This window comes from Tauraco erythrolophus, chromosome 1, assembly GCF_009769465.1.
Source record: "Tauraco erythrolophus isolate bTauEry1 chromosome 1, bTauEry1.pri, whole genome shotgun sequence".
NCBI classification, from domain to species: Eukaryota; Metazoa; Chordata; class Aves; order Musophagiformes; family Musophagidae; genus Tauraco; species Tauraco erythrolophus.
In genome coordinates this window covers 130,431,942-130,451,560 of record NC_141465.1, presented here as the reverse complement: position 1 = coordinate 130,451,560, position 19,619 = coordinate 130,431,942, and the positions used below count along the sequence as shown (strand labels likewise).

At 48.2% G+C, this 19,619-nt stretch overlaps 2 protein-coding genes across 4 annotated transcripts; one reads left to right on the top strand and one right to left on the bottom strand.

Annotated features, from left to right (window-relative positions):
• The first annotated feature begins 2,807 nt into the window (after positions 1-2,807).
• On the top strand, positions 2,808-6,168 carry CREBZF (CREB/ATF bZIP transcription factor). The gene is given in 4 exon segments (XM_086614577.1): positions 2,808-3,147; positions 3,150-3,738; positions 4,393-4,470; positions 5,834-6,168. Coding segments are annotated over 3 exon segments (978 nt in total). The 3' UTR covers positions 4,442-4,470; positions 5,834-6,168.
• A 5,404-nt stretch (positions 6,169-11,572) lies between these two features.
• Positions 11,573-18,958, bottom strand: LOC104384229 (transmembrane protein 126A). 3 transcript variants are annotated; one of them, XM_086614566.1, is made up of 7 exons: positions 18,857-18,912; positions 18,329-18,524; positions 16,759-16,837; positions 16,372-16,496; positions 13,472-13,665; positions 12,752-12,866; positions 11,573-11,837 (listed from the first exon to the last, which is right to left on the bottom strand). In XM_086614566.1, the coding sequence occupies exons 4-7, from the start codon at positions 16,485-16,487 to the stop codon at positions 11,633-11,635; spliced, it is 630 nt and encodes a 209-aa protein (XP_086470692.1). In that variant the 5' UTR covers positions 16,488-16,496; positions 16,759-16,837; positions 18,329-18,524; positions 18,857-18,912; the 3' UTR covers positions 11,573-11,632. The 3 variants fall into 3 exon arrangements, with proteins under 3 accessions (XP_086470692.1, XP_086470683.1, XP_086470676.1); XM_086614557.1 differs by lacking the exons at positions 16,759-16,837; positions 18,857-18,912 and adding an exon at positions 18,942-18,958; XM_086614550.1 differs by lacking the exon at positions 16,759-16,837.
• Between the last annotated feature and the right edge of the window lie 661 nt (positions 18,959-19,619).

The window sequence follows — 19,619 nt, the reverse complement described above, 5'->3', positions numbered from 1 at the left end:
ACTGCAGCTTTCTCCTCTGTTCTCGTCTCAGCAGGTGCCTCTACTGTAACACATCACTGTGTTTCCTTCCTTTCCATGGGACCATCTTCTGATTTCTCTGTAATGTACTTACCCGCTTAAATCCTCCTCCAAGGACTGTTCTGCAGCCTTTTTGTTTCGTTACACTTTCACATAAGTTAAGAGCTCTTCCCTGTTAAATCTGAACGGGGACTGTTGAACAAGTCAAACCTGTGACATGAAAGATTAGGGTGGAAAACATAAAATGTGAGTTTGATTTATCCGGTCCTAACCTCTGCTGTATCACAGATTTTCATTTTTTACAGCTAAAAGCACATTGTTTTCCAAGCTGGACCAAAGCTCAAACCCTTAGCATTTTTGTTTGATTTTCCCTTGAAGTTTTACAGAGGTTGAGCACGTAAGAGGTAACACTGAGGCTCCAAGAAAGAAATGCCACCTTGCAATGTCTACATCATAAACAGTGATGATTTGGCAACTTAACAATAATGTCATACAATACCTGATGCTCAAGCAGATGATTATGTAGAGCTGTCTAGTAGTCTTCCGGGTTTCTACAGTTATTCTAGTCTTGTTTAACGTCATGGCATTATTCATATCCCCGTTCAGCTCGAAATAAATTGTCAGGTCTATTGGGTGATCTCAATAGTCTTTGAAACAGGCAGAGGTTCTAAGTGTGCTGCCAGTTTAAGTGTTTTCTGTTTTTTAGGTGTTTTCTGCAGAGGAAATAGTAGCAATGCACTAAATGGAAGGGCGTATGCTGGCAATTTTTGACAAAAATCCTTCCCTTTCCTGTCAGCACTGTGGGACACAGAGGTATCCCACTCTCTATGCCCCTCTCCCAGCCAAGGAGTAGGTTTTCGGCTGCTGAGTTCCAGCTCCTGCTCTTTAACTCTCCAACAAAAAAACCCCATGGTGGGCCAAGTGGCGTCCCTCACCTGGGCTGTAGGCAGCTGCCTAGACAGCTCTCCAAGTTCTTTCCCTCATAGGTATACCTTGGGGTAACTCAATGTTTTAGCGAGTTTAGCGGGTAGCTCTTGGTCCTGAGCATCTACAAAGCAGCAGCACCACATCAAACCTGGTATCTACTGAGCTCAGTGTTCAGAAGTGTACAGAAGTGGCCAGAAGCAGAAGGCCTGGAGATCCTCCAGCTTGTGACTAGTTAATCTCAGATGTGGCTTCTAAGTAAGTAGTAGCGGTCAACAGACTTGTCTTCTGAACTTCCCCATCCCTGGAAGTGTTCAAGGCCAGGCTGGATGAGGCTTTGGGCAACCTGGTGTAGTGGAGGGTGTCCCTGCCCATGGCAGGGGGGTTGGAACTAGGTGATCTTTGAGGTTCATTCCAACCCAAACCATTCTATGGTTCTATGACTCTAACTTCTCTGGACTATCCTTGAACGCATGCAAAGCCAGGTGACAAACATCACCCCACTAGCTGCTGCACAAACCCTGGCTCCTACCAGTGTCATTCTACACCACTTTTATGGACTACATCCTCTTACTTTTCAACCACCGTTTTCCCCCTGACGTGCCCACCCTACATGCACCTGCAGTGTCAATGATGACCGACCCAGGCCTCTCAGGTCTGAGAGGAAGGCACACAGCAGGCCTTGAGTGGCTGCTCTGTTCTAATTAGTCAATAAGCAGAGAGAAGTGCCCGTTTCCCTCCGGTGACTGTGTCCTGGCTTTAGCTGGGACAGACTTAGCTCTTCTTTTTAGCAGCTACAAGAGCTCCGTGTTTTGGTTTTACTCAGAGGCTCGCTCTGAGAAGAATGTTGATAGCAAGCTGATGTTTGTAGTTGGCCAAGGACTTTTCAGTGTGCTGGAGCACAACAGGATAAGGCAGGAGCACAACAGGATAAGGGGGAAGCACAGCCAGGACAGGGGGTCCGCGACTCTCCTTACGATTTGTACTTGGACTTAGGATTGAGGGCCAAACTGGCCAATTAGTATTCCATATCATGCAGTGTCATGCCCAGTATAAAAGTGAGGGTCAGCCGGTCCCCTTCCGGGACTCTCACTTTCGGACTCTCAGAGTGCTTTCTCTCTCTCTCTCTATTTTGGGGCCTCGCATTCATCCAGGATTGCAGCTTTGGGACGAGATGAGCTTTGGATAAGAGGGGGTGGTGAGCATCTACACTGTGTATTACTTATCTGTATTAAATTGTTCTTATCTCAACCCACGGGTTTCCCGTTTTCTCCTTTAATTCTCTCCCTCATCCCTGGGGTGGGGGAGGGTGAGTGAGTGACTGCGTAGGGTTTGGTTGCCGGAGCGGCCTAACCCACGACAGTCTGCAAGAGAGCCTAAAAACAGGTGCGTAAATCATCCAAATCCGGGCAGGGGACACCCACTTGATGTGTGACAGAACTGCCCCACACCCCTCCGGCAGGAAACCTCCCCAAAACACTGTGGCCGCCGGGGGACATCGTGCCTCCCTCCCCCGGGGCAGTGTCTGAGGGTGACAGAACCCCTTCCCCCTCACACAGACCCTCCCCCTCATACAGACCCCCCCCTCACACAGACCCTCCCCCTCATACAGACCCCCCCCTCACGCAGACACCCCCCCCCCCCCCCCCCCCCCCTCACACACATCCCCCGTCACCCGCCCAACAGCCGCCGCCGCTTTCCCGCGCGCGGGCGCAGTCGCGAGGCGCCCCCTCCCCTCCCCTCCCGCCTCGCGCGCCGCTTCCCGACAGGCCCCGCGGCGGGAGCGCCGCGCTGCCGTCTCGCCCCGCTCCGCTCCGCTCCCCTCCGGCTCCGTCCCGCCCCGCCGGGCCCCCCGCTCCGCCGCCATGCGCCACAGCCTCACCCAGCTGCTGGCGGCCTCCTCCGGCGGAGCGAGCCCCTCGGACGCCGTCTGGCCGCTCTCCGGCGCGGGGCAGGCCCCGAGAGGGCGGGATGGCGGCGGGGAAGGGGATCCGGGCCCCGCGCGGCCCAAACAACAGCAGCCGCCGCGGCGGGAGGCGGGCGCCCTGGAGCCGCGGCGGCAGGAGAAGGAAGCGGAGGCGCCCGGTGGCCCGCTGGAGGTGTGGGAGCAAGAGGACTGGTTCCCGGGGCTGGAGTTGGGAGACCTGCTGGAGGCGGCCCGGCCGGACTGGGACCTGGACGCGGAGTTGAGCGGCTGCTTCTGCGGGAGCCGGAGCCTCTTCCCCCGCCGGGCCAGGGCCAGAGGCCGGCGGCGCCCGGGCGGAGGAGCGGCGGGGCAGGGAGCCGGCTGAAGGCGGCGGCGGCGGCGCGGCTGAACCGTTTGAAGAAGAAGCAGTACGTGCTGGGGCTGGAGAGCCGCCTCCAGGGCCTGGCTGCCGAGAACCGGCAGCTGCGGGACCGCAACCGCGGCCTGAGCCGCCGCCTGCGAGAGCTGGAGCGGGAGAGCAGCTACCTGCGGGCCGTGCTGGCGAACCAGAGCGCCTTAGGGCAGCTCCTGAGCCGCTTAGCCGGGATCCGCGCCGGCGGGCTGCAGCTCAGCACCAGCCTCTTCAGGGACACGGGCAGCCCCCGCCGCCATCAGCACCAGCACCTCCAGCCCACCGGCGAGAGCAGCGACCACGACTACGCCCTGCCCAGCTCCCGGCCCCCCGGCCTGCGGGAGGCGGCGGCGGTGGGGACTGAGACGGAGGAGGAGTGGGCGGCCCCCGGCGGGATCTGCCTCCACGTGGACCGGGATCAGGTGTCGGTGGAGTTCTGCTCCATCTGTGCTCGGCGGGCGGCGGCCTCCTTCAAAATGTAGGGTCAAGTACCTGCTGCAAGTACTCGTGGGGTTCTCGCCCTTAGGGGCCTCGCGTCGTGGCGGAGGAAGCAGGCGATGGTGCGGCGGCGGCAAAAAAAAAAAAAAGTACAGTGGCGATGGGGTGGTGTTGGGGGAGATGCAGAGAGGGAAGCCTGGCACTTAAGTGGCCAGGGTAACAGGAAAAAAAAAGAATAAAAAAATCTCTCGAACGGCACATTGGGAGCCAGATTGTTGGCCTCGGTTAAAGGTGATGTAAATCTGGCGTGCGGACGGCAGTGGTCTGAGCCTGTTTGGCGTGCGGTGATTGTCGTGCAAACTGACACGCGCGTACACGCGGAGGTGCCGCCAGAGCCCGTTCGCAGCACTCGGGGGAAAAGATGATGCCGACCTGACGCGTGAAGGTGTGCTCGGCTCCACTTCGCAGTTGCCAGTAGAGATAACGCTGACTACCCGGGCTTGAGTCAGATAATGTCTCGCCTGCTTATCCTGAGGAGCCGAAAATGCTTGCTTAGAAAAAACAAACCAAAAACTTCATTAAGACATCGTGACTGGACAGACTTAAGAAAATAGTAACGATCGGCAAAAGAAAGCATGCATATGAAATTGTACTGCATCTCAGTTATACATTACTATTAAAACTTCTCTGACAGTTTCTCTTTTAGGTGCTTGCCCTGCCAGGCTCCGTTGTGTAGGGGTTAAAGAACAGTCGTTTTCCACCTCGCAACCTGGTAAGGATCCATATATTCCCATAATGCGGTATCAGACAGCTTGCTTTGCTTATGCCAGTCTCTTGTAATGACTGGTTCAGGAAATGATTTCTCTGGTCCTTGGCCTACTCTGCCAAAATGTTTCTAGCTCCAGATGATAACTAATAATTAAAATTACAGTCACGTCATTCTAATTAGCTGTTTTCCTCTTTTCCTGTTTTAAATGAATATGCACGTAGTAGCTGATACACGAGCTACATTTTGAATTAAAAAGTAAATGCTTGTGCTATTTGAAATAGAAATTTTCCATTAAACTGAGCATCCGATGAGCTGAAAAGGGAAGATATGCTAATAAGGGGGATGTGACATTTACAGCCTTTTATCATAGGGGACTGTCCCAAAACTGAGTAAATTGCTTTTTAAATGGAGAAAAAAAAAAAGAATTTGTGGCCTGTTGGTTTAAAATACAGTTTAGTGTTAGGGATGCACGGTGCCTTTACAGAGCCCTTCTCTAGCTTGCTCTGATTCGTGATGTGGAGTTTTGCTCGATTAAACAGAACCCGAACACTGGTTATACCTGTACAGTGGAATCCTAGTGTAGAGGAGTCACTTTTTTTGCATGGACCTCTAACGAGAATTGCGGTTTGAAGAATGCAGTGCATCGAAGTAACTCGTTACTTTAGCTTCCCATAAGTAAATCTCTGTGCCCATGCACACTGAAATTCCTATGTTACTTCAAAGTAGCTTTAAATTTTCAAGATATTGCATGTTACATGCATGTGCTTAATTTTACTGTAGAGTTCTTCATTTAGCCTCTTACAGTATCGAGAAATCTGTAACTTTTATATAATTAAGCACAGTCTGGAGGTGAGCAAATAGGTATCTTGAGGCTAATGATTTGAAAAATGCTCCATAATTAACTGAGATAGGAAGAAAAATAGTTTGACAGACAATAGCGTGTGTTTTTCTGTACTAGTCAGTGTTTCTCCCCATCACAAAAGATGAGTGGGTTGTTTCTTCAGTTGTATTATGATGTTTAGGTTGTTAATACGTATGTCAGTTGGGGGAAGAAGGATTGTGAAAATGATAATATGTAAAGTGAGGTTTCACAAAGAACAGACTTTTCTAAACCGGTTTCATTTATAAACTTCTTTTTTAAAAATTCTATTTAGTGCTTCTGAAGTCTTGTTTCTTAAAAGCCTTAAATTTTGTTTTTAAGGCTGAGTAGAAGGTGAAAGCATTTTCTCCCAGTCTCTTGCTTTGTTGGTGATAGACCCCATCAAGTGTTCGTCAGTATAAAAGGAGTTTGATTTTTCTTTGTGAAACATCACTGTGTGATAAAGTATATGTGTATTTAGCATCCTTGTTTTTCTTTATGCTAAAGTGGATTCAGCTGTGTTGGGGCAGAAGAGACGGGACCAGCTGCTGGCCACATTTCCTGCTTTATTTTAAAAGGTAGTATAAGAAATGAGAATAAAGAGGTAACAGGGCTTTTGCTGTCTTTGGTTTAAAAAAAAAAAAAAAGTTGAATGCTGGGATCATTTACTGTCATCCAAGATGTTTTGTTTTAAAAGACAATAGCCTATCAAACAGGTTTTACTCCACTGTATGCAGAATTCCATCTGTTCAGGGTATACTGCCAGCACAAAGGAGACTTAGTGGGATATGTGTTACCTTACACCTCTGGGGTGGCATCAACAGGACTACTCAAGAGTTTCAGTCTTAAATTGTGTCACCTGCTGTAGTTGGTGGGTTATACCAGTGCCACAGGAATCAGAGTTAACCATCAAGGCCTGTACTGACTGATACGCAAAATGGAAATAATTGAGTTAGTAGATCCAACCTAGGCTCTATCTGCCTAGCTCAGACTTCATGAACGTGCTTTGTTTTGAAGTTTCAGGTGCTTGATAAAAGAGAAACACTAATGTAGCAAGTACGAGATGTTACAATGGCAGAAGTTGTTTGTAAGTTAACTTGAATATGCATTCTTTCTTTTTGCATCACTGCTGAATGGTAGGGGTCAGGGGCTCAGTTCTGGTCTCTGTCGTGAACCTGCACATCACTGTAGTCACGAAACTACCTGTGAGCTGTGTCCGAGAGTAGCTGATTTTCTGACATGCAAAACGATGTATACCGGTACGAGAACAAGGTCAAGTCCCAAGAACGTAAGTGGCTGCAGGCATTTCTAGTGCCTACTGAACATATTTAAACCAAATAGAGGGGAGGAAGTTGCCTGAAACTCTGACCGACTGTACTATCTGTATGGTGTATTATTCATGTAGCTTTTTGAAGTGGAAGCCTTGAAATGAAATAACTTAATACTTGAAAAGATATTGTAAATGTTTCGTTGTAATATGTGCCATCCAGATAAAGAATACAATATCATAATAAAATCAGACTTGTCGATCTTTCAGTTTACGGGCTCAAATGTTTTGTATCTTCTCATTAATGCCTTGCTTTAGTTGAGTGCTTTGTTACACAAAATGGGAAACCAGACAGGGGGAAATGCTATTGCTGTCAGTGTAGGTCATCTGCTGGAGAACAAGATAGAATGGATCAGGATATGCAGGAGAAATGTTCTTACTCATCTGTCTTTCACGTAATTCCATGGTGAGGACAAACCAAAGGCTTTATTCCTTGAACCGAAGACAGCTGTACTTCTGAGACTCGCCACTCCTTGTATTTTACAGCTGTTTTCCTTTCTTAGTATTTTATTAATGTGGATATGTTTGATCAACGAACCATGGAGGAGTAGAATACTTGCACAAAGGCTTCCCTGGTCTATTGGCATCTTCCTCCTTTCTGTCCCATTTTTAGGTTCTGAAGTTTGACCAGTGGTTAATAATACGTCGTAAAAACCATGATCTTTCATCAGATTCTTACTTCCATGCTATATGCTGGACTGAGCATAACAGGTTTGAAGGTGCTGATGGACAGAACAGTTTTAAAGCTCCAGAGTGAGCCACATGCTGTAGTCTGATTTCAGTTAATCTTAAATGCTTTATTCGTAGAGAGCCGTTTAAAATAGCGTGCTGGCTTCCCTGGCATCCAGGTGTTCTAGTCAAAGTAGTCTGCAGCTTGATAAAAAGCAACATTTCACAAAAAACTTTGCTTTAAAAATTTAAAAGTGCACTGGCCCGCTCTGCCTTTTTTGGCCTCCAGTTGTAGAAAATATGTTGTTGAGCATTGAATGTTAAACTGTACGTACCACAGGCCCGAGTGCCATCAGTGTGAAACTGATACGCTACCTTCATCTTCTAGTATTTCTCCACCTCACAGCCACTTGAAGACGATTTAGCATTTAAATAAGAAACAATTTCATGCTCAGTTGTCTGTTAGTCCTTTACAGTTTGATTCCGGTGCTGTGACTCTTAGCAGCATTCTAAATTAACTTCCCTCTTTCCTCTGAAGAGCTTAGCAGCATCTGAGAGGAAAAAAACAAATTGGTGTTTCTGCAATCTTGAGCTGCCTGGAGAGATAATAGCCAAGTAAATGTAGGGAACCATATTTCAACACTTGGCATCCCTTGGTACTTCCAGGTTATTGGATTTCTCATCCCACTTGTCAAAACGGTAATCAGTTTTCCCTGTGAAACTCAGATCTGTTGCAAAACACAAAGATTTTGGTAAATTTACTGATTTTGAAAACTTAATGTTCTCTAGAGCTTGTAGTCAAAGAGGTTTTCTACTAGAACCAACAATACTCTTTGTAGGGTTGTATTTGCTATTAGGCTGCAAATGTCTGCAGGATATGTTGGATATGGGAGAGGTTCAAATGGGTTCTGCGTTTAAAGAACACCGTGTGTAAAATTGCACATGGACAGTAGCTTGTTCTACGGTTTTTCAACCAGTTTAAGTGGCATATGGAGATCTGGAGAAAGAATTCTGCCTTTGCTCCTTGGCCAGAGGATGCCAGGAGCTGGGCTAGGGCAGGCACAGGGGAGATGAGGGTATCGTTTGCAGGGGGCTCCAGAACAGCTTGTAATGTTGAGATTCAGCATCACAAATGGTACATAGAGAAGATTAAATTAGTGCTTTTCCAGTGTTTCTGTTGATTTTATCTATAGCCGGTCTCCCGGCGTTCTTTTGGCAGTAGATGCCCCATCCCTGGCAGTGTTCAAGGCCAGGCTGGATGAGGCTTTGGGCAACCTGGTGTGGTGGAGGGTTTCCCTGCCCATGGCAGGGGGGTTGGAACTAGATGATCTTTGAGGTCCCTTCCAACCCTCACCATTCTATGATTCTACTTCAGACTGGGAGTTGCCGGAAGTCCCTCGATACAGGTTGTGTATTAGACACGTTCTTCCAAGATTGCAGTAAAAGCCGTTGTGTGACGCAGTCTGCGACTGGCCTGTTCCTATTGCAACGGCAGAAGAACGGGCATGACCAAAACCTGTTCCGACTCGGATTTTCGGACAGGGAGGCAGTGTTTGTTTGCAAGGAGTTTGTTGCAGTTGGTAGGAGGCCACGAACGAGTAAAAGCTCATCCTTTGACTTCCTGGAGAGTTGTACACAGTACATTATATCCTGCCTGTGAAACGGAGAATGGAAGGAGTGCTTCCAGATTTCCATGAGGAAATTTTCCTTCACACGCACACATGCTAGAACTGACGGCATCTTGGTGTCCTGAATTTTGAAGTAGTTTCAGTCTTTATTCTTTAACTTGCTTACGAGAACTTTTCTTTTCTTTCCCCTAGTTGTTTTAGGAGAAGTACGCAGTGTCCACTTGGAAAGTTTCCGTTTTTATAAACCTCTTGGCCTAAGGAGCGTAGAGCTGACCTCTGACGTGACCAACGCTGAACACTTAAAATGCACATTTGCAGTCTGTGTATTCATCAGTTATGCTGGAAACAAATATCAGTCTTTGCAACTTACTAAAAACCATCAAGGAATGTGATTTTTTTTGTTTCCTTGTTACATACAATCCTCACCTTTCACCCCAAGAAATTAATACCTAAAAAAATACGGTTTGTCCGAGTCAGATCATAAGTATCAGAATGTGCATTTTGATTACTCGGAGAATAATTACCACTTGAATTGGTACCAAAATTATAATAGTACATGAAATGGAAGATGGTTTTGAATCTCACACTTTAAAAAGTACTCCCACCTGAAATACTGTGTTCAGCTCTGGAGTCCCCAGCACAAGGACATGGAGCTGCTGGAGCGGGTCTAGAGGAGGCCACGAAGATGATCCGAGGGCTGGAGCACCTCTGCTATGAAGACAGGCTGAGAGAGTTGGGGCTGTTCAGCCTGGAGAAGAGAAGGCTCTAGGGTGATCTAGCAGCCTTCCAGTACTTAAAGGGGGCCTACAGGAAAGCTGGAGAGGGACTTTTTGCAAGGCCGTGTAGTGATAGGACAAGGGGCAATGGATTCAAACTGAAAGAGGGGAGATTTAGATTATATATAAGGAAGAAATTTTTCACTCAGAGGGTGGTGAGGCACTGGAACAGGTTGCTCAGAGAAGTTGTAGATGCCCCATCCCTGGAAGTGTTCAAGGCCAGGTTGGATGAGGCTTTGGGCAACCTGGTATAGTGGAGGGTTTCCCTGCCCAGGGCAGGGGGGTTGCAACTAGATGATCTTTGAGGTCCCTCCCAACCCAAACCATTCTATGATTCTACTAGGATCTACTTATAATATATCTTGTTAAATGCTCCCGATAATCACTGCACCATTCATTTTCATTCTTGAAGGCACTATTGCAAAGTCATAGCTTTATTTTGTGTTTTTATCATCACAGGTAAGTGGTTCTGTTTCTTAAAGTCTGATGACTTCTGGAGATACTGTAATTCACTCTCTTGTAAAATACTTGCTCCGTGAGAATCTCTCGAGTTGGGGTGACAAAGGTAAGGCCCAGATGTCTGTTCAGATGCAGCCAGTATTGGAACACCTCACGGTACAATACTTGGAATTAAGGAAAACTAAACTAACTTTACCTCACAACTGCTGAGGAGGTATTCTGGCTTTGCTGCTTCCCTGTACAAATCAGGCCACTGCTCCCGGTTAGAGAGAAACAGAGTGCATGATTTTCCTGCTGTAACAACAGATTTGTAAGGAAATAGTAGATAAACACAATGAAACTCCTCCAATACATTTTTCAGCAGTGTGAGACCATAAGTTTTAAACCAAGCCAATTAAGGGGCTTGATGCTGAATTCTTAATTCTCATTAATAGATATTTCCTTGTGCATCTCAGGGGATACTAGAATTTTATTGAAGTGTCCCTGATTGCTGATTGGTATCGCACAGGTTTTGCAGTTCAGACCATACATCAGATTGAGACGATCGCTCCTGTACGAAAACTCCTTATTTAGTTCTCAAACTGCAGAATACACTGAATTTAGCTCATGCAGTAGGAAAATGAGCAGTTTGCATTGCTCTAGAACATACGGTTGTCAATGTGCAGACAAACCTGACCTGTAAATTAATTACTCTGGACCATTCATCTTAAAACTAGAGGTAACCGAGGCACCACAGTAACAGGACCAGCCATCTGAGGCCTCTCAACACAGTTCCTTGCTCTAGGAAAAGTCTAGTTTCAAGGCAAACTGGTTTGTTCAAATAAAGTTTGTTTGGACTAGGCTTTTTTTTTTTGTCCCTTGGTGTCTGTGCTAGAAAGTCTGACAGAGCCATCGCTCAATTGCTCTGTGCTGAGTGTTCTCTGCAGTGTATAGAGCGACCCTTGTAACCGCCTGGATGGGGTAATCTTGTGACAGAAATTCTGTGCTAGCAGGATGGAGGAAAGTTCAGGGAGAAAAATACTCAGATTTGGAGGAACCTCTAGAAAAAAACTTGCCTTGTTTTCCACCACTCCCCTTTTTTCTTTTTTTTTTTTTAAATCACTGTGATTTGTATTATGAAGAAAACCCCTTTTTCAATAATACTCATTTATGCAGCTTCTAAAAGATGTAGCATCACCTTAGAGCCAAACACTAAGCAGGCAATAGAAATGCCTTTCTTTTTTCCTCCATTTCCAAAGAAAAAAACCCTGTCACTATAAAGCTGTTATTCAGGTGTGTACACTAAGCTGGACATAATGAAAAACTTAACTTGCATTTAAGTTCTGAACTGAAAAGAATGCCCATGCAGTCTTAACTTTGTTTTTCTGTTAAAGACGACAGCAAGCAACAACTTCTTTCCCTCTTTATTATGGCTACTTATCCAAGGCAATTGAAAAGTTGCTTAACTTCATCCTTGTAACTCTTCAGGATCTCTGCTAGCGCTCATCTGCTGCAGTATTTTGACATATATTCCGTGATGTTTAGTGGCAAGATATAATCCAGTTATAAGCTGTATAAGTACACCCAGACTCATCTTTCTGAAAACAGGCTGAGCAGTTGTGAGCCAGTAGCGTAACAGATTTTCTTTCCCTGGCAAGGGAGATGAAGAATACCTAAACAACATAAACAGTGTTAAAGTCATTAAAAGTATTTAGGTAGCAATTCATTCTCTCCTTCCTCTCCTAAGTCAAATTCACCTGGTGGTGCTGAGCTCTGGATAAATGCTATAAACCATCCTGACCACGTACTGGCATCTCACCAAGTCCCACCATCCCCTCACTGTGCTCTGACCCAATCCACAGAATTCCACCTGCCAGGGACTTTGGCTGCCAGGCACAACCCAGGATCAGTGAGGTCTCTTGGCCAAACAGCACCAAGCAGCCACCTTTGCTGCTTGGTGGGATGGCAGCCACCTTTGCTGCTTGGTGGGATGGCAGCCACCTTTGCTGCTTGGTGGGATGGCAGCCACCTTTGCTGCTTGGTGGGATGGCAGCCACCTTTGCTGCTTGGTGGGATGGCAGCCACCTTTGCTGCTTGGTGGGATGGCAGCCACCTTTGCTGCTTGGTGGGATGGCAGCCACCTTTGCTGCTTGGTGGGATGGCAGCCACCTTTGCTGCTTGGTGGGATGGCAGCCACCTTTGCTGCTTGGTGGGATGGCAGCCACCTTTGCTGCTTGGTGGGATGGCAGCCACCTTTGCTGCTTGGTGGGATGGCAGCCACCTTTGCTGCTTGGTGGGATGGCAGCCACAATTCCACACACCCAGGCACATCGCAGGTGGCTTGTAAGGTTGCAGCTAAACACAGGTGCTTTACAGTGTCTCACTTCACAGATCCTGTTACGCTGTGAAGGCTCAGTGTAGCACTTCTGAACTCTGCCTTGTAATTAGACGACCTTAATGTAAATCCCCTTCCCTTTACTAGAAGCCTACGAGACGACAGGTGTGTAAAAATCCACAGAATTTAAACTGAGAACTGAAGATTTGACCAACAAATACATTTCACTCATTGCAGGTTACGAAGACGTACCTGGCTGTGAGGCTTGCGTTCAGAGGGAGAGCCAGGAAAATGGGATAGAGAGCACCCACCACAGCCCCCGTTATTCCTCCTCTGACCACAGCGCAGAGCTCACAGCTTAGATCACCTGCACGACAAGCGACATTTCTCTGCCAATATTCACACAAACGACATTTCTCTGCCAATATTCACACAGCTCCAACACAAGCAGCGCACAACAACACGGCCGCAGGTGCACAGCAGAAATGGCCAAGTTCTACAGGGAGGCAAGAAATTTTGGAAGACGGACTCTTCATTTTGCAAACAAAAAAACCCACAAAACCCCACAAACCAAACCAAACTACTCGCACTCCAACCCATGAAGAATTTATCACTCTGAAGTTGACCTTCAAATGAAATCCCACAGATGGGGGAAACTGAACTGCTTCGTTGCAGTCACTTTGACATGACTTTGAGTGAAGAATGCTAAAAATCAGTGATGCGTAACGGAATTCTTTTAATAAACACACAGAAATACGCATCCGTATCTCCTTTCCCACTCAACTTCAAGAACTCACAGCTGCTCAACGCATTAGATAATCTGGTTTTCAAACCCTGCTTTACAAACGGAGGTGTTTCAAGACCACAACCGTTCAACACCACTATTGTGCAGGGAGGAAAAGCTCCTCTAGTGTTACATTGCGGACAGGAAACAAAGCCCTTTTGAAAACAAGGAATAATGAGGTTTTTTACCTGAAAATAAAGGCTCACGCACAAAAACTTCATAAACTGCTGCTGTTGAAATAAACGGAATAACAGCCATTGGCAAAGCAGACACGAGGAAAGCTCTTCTGACATGGAGGATGTTCCTGAAGAAGTTATTTGCTGCTAAGCCGCATAAGCTGGAGTTTGCCGCGAGGAAGTACGGTCCATGATTACAAAGGTTCCTGTGAAAGACAAAAGTCGCTTCAGCAATTGAGAACTGTAAAAAAGTTTGATTTATTCAGTGCTGCAATTCTCTTCTGAATATCCTGCAATAAGAGGTAAGTTGTGTAAATGTCACTGGTGCAAAATGGAGAGTAACTACTTCCAAAAGCAACCAGAACAGCATCCCTCTATTCCCAAATTTTTACACACACCTCCAGAATGAAGTGACAGAAAGGCTGAGAAGCCTTTTCTACAAATTGGTGTGTGTTTTTTTTTTGTGTGTGTGTGTGTTTTTTGTTTGTTTGTGGGTTTTTTTATGGTTAATAGAAACTTCATGAAATTTGCTCTCCTAATCAGCATGTTTCCAAGGAGAACATTTCCTATAAATAAATAAATATATAAAAATATAAATATATATAAAATCACAGCTAGGTCCTGTAATCAGCCTTGTTTCTATCCTGCTTACTCAAAAGCACAGATTTAGTTTCAACATAAGAGCTCACAGAACAGATCAAGTGGGACAACTATGGCAACTGGGATCTCGCAGTAAGGATCTCAGCAGCTGCTGGCAGACGGTTTGTAGTGACTCTGCAGGCTGAAGGGCTCCAAGCCCTCCTTGTGTGCATGGAACACACAAATTTAAGGTCCTACCTTGCTGGGAGGTTACGCTAGTTAAAGGTCACATACTGGTTTACAGAACTAGAGCTTCTATTTTTCCCTGATAACAGAGGGATTGGATTCTGGTATGGAGCATGTTTTTAGCGTAGGGTTCAGGGCAGCTGCTCCTGTTGCAATCTGTAAGATGGTGAAGGCAGAACGGAACAAAGTCTGGTCAGAGACAGTCAGCATTTACTGTCTAGACAAACCGTTCCCGTTTCCGTGCGTTCCACCACAGCAGGCGAGGCAAGAGAAGGAACAGGAGAGCCCGCCAGTTTTACAGCCCGACGAGCAGTTCGTGAGCTGTTTCGTTTGACCCGCAGGAGGAAGCTGTGCATCATCTTCAGTGTTACACCTGGCACGGACAGCTGGATAATGGAAACAACTCTTTGCTTTAAGTTCCCACAAATCTAAAACGCCTGAAATGACAACTATTGCCAGGCGATGCAATTAACTGGCAGGGACTCTGATTCTGAGGCTGTACCGACATTATTATGTTAAAAGTGCATTTTTAAAGCGTGTCATAAGTTGGATTTGCCCCTAAAGCCCCCAAGGACATAAAATGCTTAACCGGTCACGAAATCTATGCTAGGCCAAACGTCACGTTTATTTGCAAAATTATCAGATGTGACAATCTCCAAGCCAATTAGCAATTAAAACACATGATTTTAAGAAATCCACCTATTTAAAACTCTTCCAGATTTTAATTCTTAGAGTAACATTAAGCACTGACAAACCATACAAAAAAGGCTTCAGAGACGTCGGTGCTCATTCTGCGAAACCTAAAACATTCAAACATCTGACATCAATGACACCAGCTATTTCTCATTTTGGATAGGAAAATACTTTCATTCTTGGCACATACCAGCTATTCAAACATGAAAATGAGCTACTAATAATTCGACTCTGATGCTATATAGCACAAGATCTTGACTGGTCAGATCTCTCTTGCCCTTATTTAGGAGCCATGCTTCTTTTTAGGGGATTTTAAAAAGGAAGAGACCTATTTGCTTTTCAAATCACTGTTCTCCCAATACCCGATGTCACTCACAGAACGTCCTGAGTACGGATTCTGCAAACCAGCTTCCTCTTCCCTTCCAGCCATTACTGATCTCCCCTCTGGATATACAAACTTTAAGTCCTGCCAGGGCAGTTTCAAATAAAGGCTCACACCCCCGGCAGCTGTTTCTTTCCCAGGCCCAGCAGTCTCTGAGTTCCACAGTTTCTATCGAGACGTTACCACCTCACCACTGAGGTATCTGCCTCCCGCTTAGCTCCCCAGCTCTTCTGGTTTTCTTTCTCACCTGTGTGGGGAGGCCCTGTCTTACCACCAGCAGTTTGTTTAGGCAGCAATTTTGTCTAATAAAATAGAAGCTTCTGCTTACTCTTATTTATACAGAATTTATCCAAGATGATACACACGTCCAAACAGCTCCTTGCAGAACCAGCTCAGCTTCAGTAAGGTTTTGCAGGGAAACGCAGTATCACAAAACACAAAAAGGTTGTTTGTGAGGCCCAGAAGGCATTTAGCTGTTTTTGTGCTGCACAGAACCCTGCTGACTCGTCCACCACCGCCACCTGGATACCTCAGTCTCGCCTTCCTGAAACAGGGAGCAGTGCAGAATGAAATGCAGAAACTAGCAGGTGGATGCTCACTCAGTTCTGGCCCCGGGCCAGCCCTGCAGGACACAAGATGCCTCCTGCAGAACCAAAAAAGTACCTGCCTTATGCTCTCCAACATTTCAGTTTCCTAGAAAATTTATTAGCTCTAGCACAGGATGGTATGAATGCCCAGAGCCAGCCAGGGCTGAGGAGCCATCCCAGAACCTTAAGCACAGGGAAGTGCGTGCCAGGAACCAGGTGAGCAGGGCCAGAGATAACAGTGAACTAACCATATTTATAAAACACAAAATAAGTTTTCTGTTCTGGACAGTAATAAGCATCTTCACAATTAAATACTTTTAGAACTGCAAGAAAGATTTGCAATACAAGAGTAAGGGAAAAGAAAAGCCTCCAAAAGACTTGAAATGTTTGATGTCCTTATTTTCATTTATTTTACCAGCACTTACTGATCTGCTTTAGGAAGCTCATTGAGTATCTTTTCTACGACTTCCATCTGCTTAAATCTTTCCAAATATAGTCTTTGCTGTGGAGAATCTAGTTCAAGAAACTCTCTTCCTGTCATCTTGAAGTCCTGGATCACAAGGAACAAACAAACAAATGTAATCAAAGTTACACAGCCCCAGTACGTATCACATAAACATTTAGACTCTTTTGGCACTATGCAATCACAAACGCATTTCCTGTTTGTCGCAGCAGAGTTTTCAGATGCAAAGGGCACAATCCAGCCACAGAAGCCCATGATATTTATGGCTACATGAACCCTACTGAACTGCTGCTTCCCTTAGTGATGTCGCAGCTGTGCTTTGACAATCGCTCTAAGCCAACTTCATTACTTGCTGCGATGAAAACGGGCCGTCTCACCCTCCAGACACTCCTGCCCGAGCACTTCCAACCCTGAGGCCGTACAGCAGCCTGGATCAGGAAACACACAGATGAAAACTGTTCAGAGGAATGACAGGCAGCGTACTTGTTTTTTCCCGCTAGATCACCTAACACAGTGATCCCTAATGCGTGCAGCACAAGGGAGGTCACTAACAGGTTTTTGGCAGTACTCCAGGTTTAAATTGACTTAACTGTCAAACAGAACCTTAAAAAAAACCCAAACAAATAAATTCACACTTTGTAAAGATTTTAAGCAATCACAAAGATATCTACTCTGCTTTTATATTCCACAACTTTTTTTTTAATTGGGACTCTTAGCCAGAAACATACATCAAGTCAGACAGCGTACAGTTGTACTGGGTTTGTGTGGCAGGGTTTTGGTAGCGGAGGGCTGCATGGTGGCTTCTGTAAGAAGATGCCAGAAGCCTCCCCCATGCCCGACCGTGCCAGCTCCAGCCAGCTCCAAGATGGACGCACCGCTGCCCAAAGCTGAGCCCATCAGCAACACCGGTTGCACCTCTGGGACAACATTTTAAAATGCAGGGAAAAACACTGCACAACAGCAGCTGACAGAACAGACAGTATGTGAGAGAAACAGCTCTGCAGACATCAAGGTCAGTGAAGAAAGGAAAGGGAGGAGGTGCTCCAGGTGCTGGAGCAGAGATTCCCCTGCAGCCTGTGGAGAAGACCATGGTGATACAAGTTGCCTCTCTGCAGCCCATGAAGGTTAACAGTGGAGCAGATATCCACCTGCAGCCTGAGGAGGACCCCATGATGGAGCAGGTGGATATGCACAACAGAGGCTGTGACCCCATGGGAAGCCCACACTGGAACAGGCTCCTGGCAGGACCTGTGACTCCATGGAGAGAGGAGACCATGCTGGAGCAGGTTTGCTGGCAGGACTTGTGATGCTGTGGGGCACCCACGCTGGAACAGTTCATGAAGAACTGCAGCCCATGGGAAAGACTCATGTTGGAGAAGTTTGTGGAGGACTGTCTCCCGTGGGAGAGACCCCACGCTGGAGCAGGGAAGAGCATGAGGAGGAAGGAGCAGCAGAGATACTGCGTAATAAACTGACCATAACCCTCCTTCCCCATCTCCCCGTGCCACTGGTGGGGTGAAGGTAGAGAATACAGGAGTGAAGTTGAACCTGGGAAGAAGGGAGAGGTAGTGGGAAGGTGGTTTTAGATTTGTTCTTATTTATCATTATCTTAGTCTGTTTAATTGGCAATAAATTAAATTAATTTCCCCAAAGCCTTGTCTGTTTGTCCATAACAGTAACTGGTGAGTGATCTCCCTGTCCTTATCTCAACCCACGAGCTTTTCATCACATCTTCTCCCCCCGTCCTGCTGATGGACAGGGAGCAAGAGCACAGCTCTGGTGGGCCCCTGGCAGCCAGCTGAGGTCAGCCCACCACCACAGCTTTTGATCGAACCCAGTACTGAGCAATTCCAGTGCTTTTTCTAGATGCTTTTCCTCAGAGCAAAGTTTCCCAGGCTTACTTTGCTGGTCATACTTACCTTACGTTCCGTTTATAGTTTAAGGCTGTGTCCTAAGGCCTATCCGTAGGATCGCACTTGCTTCGATTCCGGCGTGGTGGGATGCAGGAGCGGAGGAAGCAGGGACAAGCACGGAGGGCTCCACCTGGGATCCGCGGGGCTCGTGCCGGCCTTGGGACCTCTTACCGCTGCCCTGTCCGGGAGAGGGTCTCCAGACCTGTTCCTCAGGTAAACCGCAGACACGCTGTCACGGAGCCCTGAGGGGCCATGACACGAACGCGGCCCTCCCCGTCCCCCTGCGCGCTGCTGTGAGGCGCTGGGGGCCCCTAGGCTGCTCCGAGCGGAAACCATCACACCGCTCCGGGTTTCAACCCCGCCGAAAGCCGCGAGCAGCCGTTACCCACCGCCGTTAACCCCCTCGGCGCCGCCCCCGCGCCGCGCTCACCCTCACGGCCGTCCCGCCAGCGCCCGGCCCCGACCTGCGCGCCCTTGACCCGCTCCCGCCGTCCCTCCCGTCCCCGTCCCTCCCCTCCCCGCTCCCGCCCTCACCGAGCCGCTCCCGCCGAGAACGCCCCGCGGCCTACAACATGGCTCCCCCCGCCTCACGCTCCCCTCGCGAGCGCCGCCATCTTACCCGCTCACATGACCCGCCGCTTCAGAGGCCACCTTTGATTGGGCGTTCCCCTCCTGCCCAGCACGGCGCCTCCCGATTGGCCGCCAGCCGGCGGGCGGGGGTCAGCGCGCGGCCCGGCGCCCGTTGCTAAGGGGCGGCGGATGGCGGCGGCGGCGGCGGCTCCTCCATGGAGACGGGGCTGAGCGGGGACCCTGCAGCCGGCGGCCGGGACGCGGGGACTCCCCCTGGCGGAGCGAGGAGCCTTCGGTGGGGGGAGGCGCAGTCCTCGGGGTAACCCGCTGACCCCCCCCCCCCCCCTTACCGGGCCGCAGCACCGCGCACCGGGCGCTGCGCGCGGCCCCTCCCCTCAGCCCCGCGCCCCCTTCCCGCTCGAACCCCCCTCACCCGCTCCCCCCCGCCTCACCGCCTCCTTCCCTCTCCTTCGTGCTCCCCGTCCTGTCCCATCGAGCTCCCCCCTGCCCCGGCGGCGTCTCGCTTCGCCGCACCTCCATCCCCTCTCTCACCCCCTCAGTTCCTGCCTCGTGTCCATCCCTCAGAACCCGCGGGAAATCCTCCTCTTCCTCACACCCAGCCCGGCTCCTCCAGCTCTGCACCCCGTCCCGGTGCTCCCCTGGCTGAGCCGCCCCCTCTTCCTCGTCCCGCCTCAGGAAGCCACAGACAGTCCCTTTTGGACCGGGA